The 12275-nt window shown below is 42.7% G+C and overlaps 1 protein-coding gene across 3 annotated transcripts in view; it reads right to left on the reverse strand.

The window, feature by feature from the left end:
- Positions 1-8050: 8050 nt before the first annotated feature.
- Positions 8051-12275, reverse strand: part of csgalnact2 (chondroitin sulfate N-acetylgalactosaminyltransferase 2) — a 36494-nt gene continuing 32269 nt past the window's right edge. For all 3 annotated transcript variants that reach the window (XM_033012874.1, XM_033012873.1, XM_033012875.1), the window contains 2 exons: positions 11761-11842; positions 8051-9998 (listed from right to left, as the gene is read on the reverse strand). In XM_033012874.1, the coding sequence (XP_032868765.1) occupies positions 9706-9998; positions 11761-11842 (375 nt within the window). In that variant the 3' untranslated portion in view covers positions 8051-9705. The remainder of the gene's footprint in view (positions 9999-11760; positions 11843-12275) is intronic.

Genomic DNA, 12275 nt, shown 5'->3' on the forward strand with positions numbered 1-12275 from the left:
CCATCAGCGAGATGTCAGCACAATCTGGCCAACCGTCTCTGATCTGACGATTATAACAGCCTCTGAATTGGATGGTGCTGTGCACCATCTGTAAAATAACCATTGAAGTATTTGTGCGAAAGCGCATTGAGGCTTTTAATAGAAATATAGCAGCTCAGATGCAAAGAATGGCTTGGCAGCAGCATCAAACCAGCAAGCCAAGAAATCTCACCAACCTTTTAACACCTTCATTGCCAGACCGAACTTTGCAATTTACCCTAATTGAAGGCTTCACCAGAGGCAAGCAGTTAGCAGCAGTTATAGGAAGACTGGACATTTAATTAGATCTTCTCATCTCAAGTAGTCTCCTGGAATCAAGGATGTGCTTCCAGTCCTCCAGTACTGTAGGCTCTGAGGTGGTTGATGAGGCTAATGAGACTCACAGAATGCTGCCACAGATGGGGCAGAAGATACTTGGAAGCGTTGGCAGGTAGGTAGTTTGGGAAGTGTCACACTCCTTCACCATTTACATTTCATTTCTGTATACTCCCAATAAATGTCTCCAATTCCATCACAAATAATCCATAACCACTTATGCACAAATTGGCGAGAGCATTTTGACACATCGGGTGCCCTCATGGAAAGGTTGAGATTGACGGAAATGTAGAAATGTACTTTCTTTGGATGTCCTCAGGATGATCACAGGTGGCTAATTCTCTCAAAATAATGGTAGACAAAAGTGCTGGAGAAACTCAGCGGGTGCAGCAGCATCTATGGAGTGAAGGAAATAGGCAACGTTTCGGGCCGAAACGTTGCCTATTTCCTTCGCTCCATAGATGCTGCTGCACCCGCTGAGTTTCTCCAGCACTTTTGTCTACCTTCGATTTTCCAGCATCTGCAGTTTCTTCTTAAACAATCTCTCAAAATAATGGCAGGATAACATAGCAGTAGAAATGTTTCATCCTACATTGCCTGATATCAACAATGGCGTATGCTCCCTGAGAACATCGACCAAAGGTTCTGACCAGCTACTCTGGAGGGTGAAGAGTCCAGATCCATTGACAGTAAAAAGTTGTGAGCAGTCCAATACATCAAGAAGCTCAGTCGCCATGTGAATTAATCCCGAGAGTGAAAGGGAAGCGATTTCACGGCTGGCTAAAGATGAAAAGACATGAAATCCTCAGGATGGCAACCCGAGCCCAACGCTGTCCAGAGGGAAGGAAAGCAGAGAAGTGGGGCCCAACATCAGTGTAAGTATCAAACATGGTACCAGACATTCCTTCTTGTTAAAACAAACTCTACTATACAGAGTCTAAACCAGTTTATGCTGCTGCAGCATATTGCCACACCAAAGCATTGCCTTGATAAGAAATGTTTGATCGACGATGCTTTCTGATGCTCACATTTTATCCACTAAACTAGGAATTGTTGCTTCCAGTGAAATAATGTTGCTGATGTATGCAGTGAAGCAAGCAATGATCACCCGTAGATATTGCAGTCTGGAGATTCAACAACCAAAAGCAGAGATAAGGGAGGGATTGGCAGGTAGAAAGTCACACAATTTTGTTATAACAATTTTGTTTTTTGCCAAAATAGAATAGAATGCCTTTTATTGTCATTCAAGGTTCGAAACGAAATTTCATTCCTAGAGTCATGACATTACAAAATCACTGAACTCATGGGTATTCGCTGTTAATCCTCAACTTCTAACCACTCTTCTAGCCCTTTCCCCCTTCATTATATCAACTCTGCCTTGTTGTAAATTGTATTACATTGTTACGGAACACATTTTGGACATTAATTTTTATTTTCTCCACTTTGATCAGGGTCACTGTCAATGTTGTGGATTTCATGAATAATTAGTGCCCGCCAAGCCTTCATCCTTTTCACTTTTATTCATTACGATGAAGTTAGTACGAATACCCCTAGCTTCTCAGAGTAGGTTCAATCTGCAGAACTCCGGGAGTGATTTGAAGCCATCTTGTAAGGTTGTGCGCAATAAATTGTGAAGAATCCAGAACTCTACACTTGAAATGAAGACAAGTGCTGTTAAAGAAGCACAAGGTGCATTATGGTGAGACACTTCCCATTATACAATTCAAAATTGAGACTACATACCCTAAAAGTCAATAGCATAATAACAAAAAAAAATCATAAATTAGATATTCATAAATAGAGGAATATCTGTGGGGGAAAGGATGTATTACATTAACAAGTGATGTACTCAAGAAGCCAGTTCCCACGACAACCAACCATGCAAGATGAAAGCACTGGAAAGCACTAGAAATAGGGGGCGCTGTCCTGTGCACGGCTGCCCTGACAGCAGTTGTCTGTCTTTTCACCGTTTTATTTTTATTTTTAGTTAGTTAAAGTGTTTTGTTTGGAGGTCTAGACTTTTTGGGTGGGGGGTTAGGGGGGGGGGGGAAGGGGGAAACTGCCTTTCAGGGTCCCTACCTGGTCGGAGAGGCAGCTTTTCTCCGGGCTGCAGCTTCGACCCGTCCTCGCGGCCTACCAGCGGGCCTGGAGCGGCGTTTCCTGTCGCGAACCGCTATCGTGGAGCGCGGAGCGGGCGATGCCTTGCCTGGGTCGCCGCGCTGGAGCTCCGGTGAGCTGAGACCGCCGGGAACAACATCGCGGAGCTGCGGGTCTGAGGAGCGGCCAGCTGCGGGCGGCGGCGCCGAACTTTACACCGGGAGCCTGGGATCTCGCGACGAGATCGCCAGTTGTGGAGCTCCATCCGGCGTGGCCTTGTCGGCTTCGAAAGCCGCGGCCTCCAGTACGGAGGCTGCCGTTCCAGGGTTCCCAAGCCGCTGTGAGGACTTTCCCAACGCCGGAGCACCACCACCCGGCGAGAACGACCAGGAACATCGGGCCTCCGTAGAGGCAACTGTGGAGGCCTCAATAGGCCCTACTATGGGTGAACTGGGGTTGGGGACTAGACTTTGTGCCTTCCCTCATGGTGGGCGCCATTGTGGGGGGATGTTCTTTGTGTTTAAGACTCTCATTGGTGTTATGTCTGTATTCTTTTGTGTGCTGCAAAATGGCAAAAAGCATTTCACTTCATTACACCTCGGTGTATGTGAATGTGACTAATAAAAACCTTTGAATACTTTGAAAGGCACTTACTTAATATCCAATCTTTACATACTCCCCAGCGATGCCATCTAATCTCTTATGTCGTAGCAGTATGCATGTGATATGACTGTTCACTAAAGCACAACACCCCCCTCTCCTGGAAGAACACTTATACTGTAGTTCTGGGATGCAAGCAGAAGCCTCCACGTGGCGCATCCAGGGCAGTGCTGACGACAGAAACTGTACCACTGAAGTAGCCAATTCTGCAACCACCGACCGACAACCGTCACTGACCGACCGGAAAGTCGTGATATGGAAGATGGCCGGACACGAGGAAGAAGAATGTAGTTCTGACAAAGGGTCCTAGATCAAAAATGTTAATTGTTACCATTTCAACAAATGCTGCCTGGGTGACCTGCTGCATGTTCACACCATTTCCTGTTTTTATTCTTTAATTTTCCAGCTTTTTGATTTGTACTCAAATGACAGCTTAAACTTGCCCGAATATAAGTGATACTCTTGAAGGATAATTTTACACAGTATAGCTTCGTCCTTGCAAGGAGCAGGCCTTAAAATGACCTTGTTTTTTTAAAACAAACATGCACATTTTTTACATCGAGCTTCAATAATTATCTGTAAATTAAAATTTGATAATTACATCACAAATGTGCAACAGTGGATGTGTAATACACCTTTCTCATTGCATTAAGAATATTTTCACCCTTCAACCCCTGTTCACAAATTGATGAAACTATCTGTCCAGTCACCCTTGTTGGAGATTTTAACCACTTCAAGAATCATAAACCCAATGATAGACAATAGGCAGACTTGTGTAACAGTGGGATTATAGGGATGTTCTGTTCTTGTTATGATACTTTTCACGTTGAAGAACTTCTTGCATATTGCCCTGCATACAGCTCAGAGCATGGGGAGTATCTTGGTTCAATGCGTCTTTATTATCACGTACAGTGAAATTCCTCCCATCCCACCATGTAAACCCACCCATCGATGCCTTTATCACCACAGTTCTCCAAAAAAGTGCCTTTTTATCAACAGATTGTCTAAACAAAAAATCTACACTCCCTGCATTCACTACACCTAAATCTTGCTCACTTTTGCTGAGAATTCGTAATAATTTCAAGGGCTATTCTACAACCTTATATGCCAAACTACAAAGATACATTTTCTTTAAATTCAGTCAATATTGTAAATGTAACAACCAGCTCCCACAATAAACAAGGTGTTTGATGGGTAATCAATACTTTATTCTCACGTGTACCTAGGTACAGAGATATTCTTTGTTTTTGCATACAATACACAAAGTACACAGAATCTAATTGGTGCTGTTGATTGAGGGGGTAGCAATAATCCATTTTCTTCAGTCCATCTTGGGACTTTTGCCTGCACTTGAAAGCCGCCAGGGCTTTGAAGTAACTTCTCTTCTGAAGGATGCTACTATTTGTCACGTTTTGTCCCCCCAATATTGCACTGGGATATCACCTTGCATTTTGTACTGGGGTTTGAACCCACAAACATCTTTCTCAGTCGTGTTATATTTCACACCACACCTATCTATCTCATACTACATTTACCGCTACTGCCTCTGTTACACTGTGTATGCAGCACAAAGTCATGGATGAAGTAGGGGGCCGTGTACCAAAACATCGCTCTGTCCTGATATGCTGCGTTACTCTTGAGATATTCAAAGTACATTCTGCATAAACGTTTGGTGCAATGTAAGATCAAATAATGATAATGCATTAAGCAGTATTTCAGCATTTATTGAGACAGAGGTCATACAGATTCCTGACGGTAAACATAAACGCCCTATTTAACACAGGCGAGAACAATAAGGACACACGGTATGTGAGACTACCATTTGGACCACCCTCTGCATATAAACAGTATACCTTTGCGGCTTAATGCTTTGAACAACACCCCCGATGTAACAAAGAAAACTACTAGGGAAGTAATGAGTAGAGTCACACGATTCTATCTCAGGCTGACGGTATAGAGACTTTACTTTAACCCAACGGTATCATGAGATCAACAAGTTCTCCAACCCTATTCTGTCATCTCGGTAGTAGTTTCCTGCTGCTGAAGCCTGTGGAGCTTAATATCTGGGAGTAAATATTTGATACTCCCAGTCAGTGCAGATATGAGGAGTCAGAACACAGAGATTGTCAGCTTGCTTCTGACAAAAATACTGCCAACCGTCCTCAATTGATGGGGAAGTCATGCTCTGTGCCAAAATCCCTCCCCCAGAGAATTCAACAACTCATTCTCCCAGATGAACAGTTCACCCCTTCTTTAGCTCTTTCACGGGTCTTAATTTCAAAATCCCTCTTCGCAATTCCACAAAAACAATAGATGTAACTGGTTGAAAAGCTTCTGTGACACTTCACATCATCGAGGTGCAAATAAGACATGGTGGAATGAATTCAATTAACAGCACAAATGTCAACTAACAGGTTCCCAAGTTGGGTGGAGATGATAACTTCCATAATTTTAATACTGAACAGATATACGGTAAAATATATAAAGGCACGATTTAGCAACTACCAGCGTTCATGTGCAATATCAGAAGTCAGGTTAGCTCTCTGTAGTCTACATAATTGGCCTCTACCATGTACCAAAGGTGCACTGTAAACATTTAAATCATGGAACTGTTGTGGAACAAATGGAAATTATCAAATTAATTTCTGCAGAAACTTTTAACATTGTATAAAGTCAGAAGCTGATCAAGGCAGCTGATTCACACTAGCGACAAAGGCTACATATATAGCCGCTACAATTCCTTCAAATTCCTTGCTGTCTTGGTTAGATTTCTGCAGAAATTAATTTGATAATTTCCATTTGTTCCACTTTTACCGAACGTACTCACATGGAATTCTGGTCCCTGCTGGAGTCTAAGAATTGGGCGTTAAATTTCTACTTGGGTCGCACTGATCTGCACGGCAAAAATCGCAAATATCAGTGGCCTCTGTGGCCTAGCAATTTCAATCCTTGCCCCCACTTTGTCCTTCATTCTATAAATAAATAGGGGGACAATGTACGATAAGATGGTGTTTTAAAACTTAATCTGGTTAAAAATATCATATTGCTCCAGAGCAAGTGGTTACTAAAAACTAATTAAGACCGTGTTACTGTGTAACAAACACTCCTGTTTAAGAAGGAACTGCAGATGCTGGAAAATTGAAGGTAGCCAAAAATGCTGGAGAAACTCAGCGGGTGCAGCAGCATCTATGGAGCGAAGGAAATAGGCAACGTTTCGGGCCGAAACGTTGCCTATTTCCTTCGCTCCATAGATTCTGCTGCACCCGCTGGGTTTCCCCAGCACTTTTGTCTACCTTCTACTAACAAACACTCCTCACCAATGAAATGAAGCACACCAAGAAGGCAGAACTCAGAAGTAGTTTGTGGGAAATGTCTGAAAACCCCTTGTTAATGAACAAGGTGAGGGAAGTGAAATGTTCTTACTGGTGCATGAGGTGCCACACATAATTAACTTTGGCACTTTCCAAAGCCCAACAGGAGCCATTACTACCGAAAGAGTTGCATATTTCTTATTCTGATTGCTAATTAAACATCTTTGAATCTAAGGAACACTAGAGGATACTAATCTTGGTCTGGTATACCTCTCAGCCGGTAATCTTTGTCTTTGTTAATCAGTAAGTTTCTTTTTTGTCCTGACCTTCATTTTGTAAATACAGAAAAGAATCCTGACGGCACAGGGCAAGAAGTTATAAAAGTTTGAATGTTCAGCAAATGCAATGAGAGAGAAACAAATCATTTAACAGTACAGGTTATCACATATCAAAGAAGATCAGGGTGAACTAACTCCATCTGAAGACGAGTCCCGAGCCAAAAGATAATCAGTCTGAAGAAGGGTCTTGACCCGAAATGTTGTCTATCCTTCCCTCAACAGATGCTGCTTACCCGCTGAGTTCCGTCAGCACTTTGTGTTTATCTCAGATAGTTATGTGCAAAGTGGAGCAGACCATGGAGCTCATCAACCCAACATGTCAGCACCCACCTCAACAATTCAAAGGGAGGGAAGACATCAACTGCCTGCATCCCAGAGATAAAATCACAAACTAACTCTGGCAACAGTCTGAAGAAGGGTTTTGGCCCGAAACGTTGCCTATTTCCTTCGCTCCATAGATGCTGCCGCACCCACTGAGTTTCTCCAGCACTTTTGTCTACCTTACTGACTGATTAGCTGCTGTTATTGGCAAACCAAATAACATCCTCCAAAAACAACCAGACGGATCTAAACTGAGTTACAATGTTAATTGATAACATCCAATTTATGGAGTAATTCGCTATTGCAAAAGGTGCCTCTGCCTTAATTCATCAGTCGAATATTAGTCAGTGCTGGTCGAGCAAGCGTGTTTAAGTAACTCTCTGTATTATTTATGAGTTACTTACATTTCTGGTAATCCTATTTATAACTATCTAATTATTATATAATTAGGCGGCATTGTGGCGCAGCAGTAAAGCTGCAGCCTCACAGCGCCGGAGACCCGGGATCGACCTGACTACAGGTGCTGTCTGTACGGAGTTTGTACGTTCTCCCCGTGACCTGCGTGAGTTTCTCCAAGATCTTCGGTTTTCTCCCACGCTTCAGCTTTGTAGGTTAATTGGCTTGGTATAAATTTTAAAAATCTCCCTTGTGTGTAGGATAGTGTTAGTGTGCGGGGATCGATGTTCGGTGCAGACTCGGTGGACTATAACAGGACCTGTTCCTGTGATGTATATCTAGAATTAAAAACTAAACTAAATTCAGGTGCTGAGTGGGAGTATTGCACCTATCTGGCTCCCTGGAATTTATTAGCTGTGAAATTAATCACGAGATTATTAAAATGGGAACACCCCTCTCGATTTGAGCTCCTTATCCACTGCTTTATATATCAGACGCACGGTCTTCTAGTGGAACAAATACAGAACAGTCAGAGACAGCTCAGTAGAATGGGCCAATAAATGTGCAGGGTCGAAGATTTAAAATTATTGGTCGGATTCAACATTACAAGTTACATCTGTACAAAAAATAATTACATTTTATTGAACTGAAACATTAGTTCATCCTTCACTGAGCTCTTACAAATTCCCTGCCTTTATTCAGATTTCCATCTTCTCTGATATTTGATTTCATCAGGGAGAGACGGATTGAAAATAAGAGAGAAACTGGACAAGGTGTGTGAAGTGGACGGAAGCCTTATGATGTGAACCCTGTTCTAAAGACAAATTTGTCGGCAGCTTTCAGCTTCATTTTGGCAAATTTCCTGTTGAAGAATTAGCATGTGTGTTTGAGTATACTCCCAGTAACACTGTCAACGGCTTTCCTGATGGTTTGGAATGGATGCCAAAAAAATGTGAAATAAAACTAAAATAATGCAAGATGCGTTCATCTCCACTGACAGAATTCTGCTGCACCTTCCCACATTTAAACAGACACTAACCTCAAACACTCTCACCACCTAAATGGACAAATGGATTAATATTCCAATACTATTCAGCTCAAATTGCTTATGAGGTGTTCTACAAAGGACTTGTCTTTGACTAATTAACCCTGGATTCCTTCACATTGTTTACTGTACTTCTCTTGACACAGCCACACAGACCCAACACGTCTTGGGGTGTACAATCCCAAACCTTTAGTGGAATGGCAGAAAATATGCAAGATAATATCATTCACCAAATAATGCCTTGCATCTAAAAAAACATCTCAAAGTGCTTCACATTCAATATTTCGAAGGCGTCTACAAAGAAAACATAAGATTTCCGCTTTTATTCACAGTTTAATTCAGGTTTCTTTGTATTCTCCCTCTACCAAGATTGTACCAATGTCTCTGCATGGTTTGCCGTTTTTTGGTCCCAATGTTTGGAGATGTCTTGATTGATTTGTTGGTGGTATTGGTTGAGGGTGAGACATTGGACAGAGAAATGGGACAATGCCTCTGCTCAACTGATCCATGGATCTTCTAACATCTGCCTGAATGTGACGGATTCTCAGTTGAACATCCCATCCAATGGATGTGGCTCTTGACAATGCAGCAAGCGTTCAGTCGCAGCTGGCGGTGCATTTTGGTTGGGTTTCAATGCAGGTCTTCAGACCCAGAATCAATTAAAATGAGACACACTGGTACGTAGTTAAACTCGTCAATGGTTCCCAGGTCCTGACTGATCTTTAACCGGACCTTCTATTGAATTGGCAGGTGACTAGAAACAAAGAGGCAGCTTATGAAGGATGGAGGTTGTACAGTTGTGGTCCCGCATAGTTCCATAGCTCTCCATTATCCTGTTAATTCAACTAAAGCATTGCCTTTCCTGGACCATGTGCAGCGTATTGCTCTGGGACTCCAATACTCGCATGCTGCAAAGAGACAGTCTACTTGAAAAATGTCTAAGTCGAGGGTGCACATTGGAAGTGACTTAATTGTTTAACCAACCTGCAGAAACTCCTGGGTATCTGATACAGACCCAATATATTGACAACGAGCCCAATTATTTTTTTTTTTAAATTATCAGCTCAATTGGTGCCATTTATCAAGCACTGCACTATGTTTGTGTGTTATTTTGTCATCTGCTGCCCCATTATGAAACATGTTTGGTCCTGGTCCAAAGACCACAGATTGGTGGCGATCAGGGTCAGTCAGGAATGTCACTGTCCGTTCTGTAGGCTTGCTTGCGGAGATGTGCTTCGATCTCCTCGCGGAACACTAGCATTCCCAGGTGAGCCTGCGAAGCCTCGTTCTTGGCCTTCGACTGAATACACATCCGATACTGCTCTGGCGTCAGCTCATCGACGCAGTGCTTCTCGTGCCACAGGTGGAAGAGGCTGGAAACCGGTGTCCTCACCACAATCAAATCACTGTGGAGATACCTCCTGTACAGGTGGACGTCCTCCCCTCCCCAGCCTTTCACATCTAGGTCAAAGCCACCTGCAAAGAAAAATCAACACGGCATTGCAAATCAGTTTAGATGTGTCCATGCAGCTCCATGCAAATGTGGAGCGACCTGTGTGCGAGCCATCTCATGCACTAGATTGCACCGTTAAAATGGCCGGTATGGACGAGGATGCAGATATTGACCAAGCCTCAAGAGAATCCTTCTTGGACCAGTGCACCGAGATACTGGACAGAACAGTGTCAGGTCCTCAATTGAAATTAAATATTTTGGAACTCCATCCTGATTGCACTGGAGTGTCAGGTTAAATCACGGGCTAGTTGCTCAAGTCTTAGAATGAAGCTGGAGCTATAACGGTCTCTCTCAGAATCCATGTAATAAGCTGGCTCCATGGGGAAAATAGCTTTAGCGCTCATTCTTGTCGATAACATGGCAGAATTTGAAAATGAAAGTGAAGACAAGTCAATGATAACTTGGAATACGATTAGGATAACCACTTGAAAAGATATTTGAGTGAACAATGAAAAAGTGCAGGATGGTGGTAATTACCTTCAAAGTGCTAACATATGTATGATGGGCCAAATGTACTTTTACTATGCTTCATGGTTCTGTGATATTGATCCTGGTGACTGCTATCCAGTCAAGTCCCAAATTCAACAGACTCTAAGCCATTCAATTAAAAGGTGATCAGAGGATTGCGCCTCCATTATTCAGGCAGTGACATTGGATAAGAGACTGACTCCTCATTCCCTGACATGTACTAGTACCACCATTTCACCCGCATTGTTGAAGGTTCAAATTCCACGTAGGTTTTGTCTTAGATTGAATGAGCTTCAGTTTATATGCTCCAGGATTCACGAAGGGCACATTAGAGGAAAACCAGTTGCATGCAATAGGACAAAGAGGTAACATAGAAGCACAGCTGGGAAAAGATACGCCAGCTAAAAGATGAATGAACTGCAACCAGAGAAGTGGTGCAGTGTTGGAAATATGATAGTTAATTTCCACACTGCAAGGTCATTAATACCAATATAAAAATCTCTTTTACAGATGCTGGTCGGAGTTTTTAAGCAACGTTTCACCATTCTTTGACTACCATCCAAGGGATTTTTGTATCCATTTGAAGATGGAGAATAGGACCCTGGTTTAACTTTGTATCTTTAATTTGTCACCTTTGAAAGTCTTCCTGAAAGCTGTATTGAAAATCAGCGCAGATTGTGTATTTAAGTCTCTGCAATGAGCTTGAAGTTACAACCATCAGAGTCAGAGGAGAGAATGTGGTATTCAGTGAATTACAATTACTCAATGCAAACACTGCTACTAAACTATCCTCTTGCTGCCATTGTCCCTTCAACCCTGGCCTGCTGTATAAACCAAGTGCAATAGATTGATCAACACAATACCGCCCCTAAACTGGGTCTCGACCCAAAACCCCACCCATTCCTTCTATTCAGAGATGCCGCCTGTCCCACTGAGTTATTCCAGCATTTTGTGCCTTCATTATTTATGTCAGGCCCTCTCAGAGGGGGGGCCACGAGGGCCATTTGGCATGGGCTTCATGCCTGTCAGCCTCAAAGGGGCCTCAAATTTTGAGACTTTACACTAGATATTCTTGGTTTGGGGGGCCTCTACAATTGAAATTGGCCTGGGCCCCAGTTCATCTATGAGAGGGCCGCGATTGTTGTCTATTCATTACAAGCAAAAGTGACCTTTCCCCGATATTCACCCTTCGGCTGTGAAGTCAGACAATGAACACAGAATAGGACATCATGCGGTTTCATTTCATGGTCCACTTACCAATTGTGAGGAAATCTGAGCGATATTGACAAGTCATTCCAAATCCAAAATCTCTCCAGAAACCAGAATCTTTCTTATGCACCTGTGTGAAAGAAGTAAAACAAGTTTCCAGAAAACGATTTGAATTCATCCTTCTGGAATTTCAACTACATTTTACACCATGACGGAGAATTATCGAACCATGGAATAGGTATCAGGGGACTCTGATGTGACATTAAAGGAGCAACCACTTTTATGGAGGACACCACCAAATCCTACTTATTTCCCAACCTCATTACATCACAATGGAGGAGGCACATGACGAGAATGGACCTTGCTGGGAATGACCTGACCACCGTCTTCAACTCTATTTTCTTGCCTGTAAATTCTATTTCTCCTATTTCTCAAAACTGCGTGTCTGTTTTGAATATATTTAATGACATGGCCTCCCCAACTCTGGGATACACAATTCCACAAGTTCACAATCCTCAGTAGAAGTTTGTAACCTTATGATCTTTAATCCATCACTCTTAATC

This window comes from Amblyraja radiata, chromosome 37, assembly GCF_010909765.2.
Source record: "Amblyraja radiata isolate CabotCenter1 chromosome 37, sAmbRad1.1.pri, whole genome shotgun sequence".
Lineage (NCBI taxonomy): Eukaryota > Metazoa > Chordata > Chondrichthyes > Rajiformes > Rajidae > Amblyraja > Amblyraja radiata.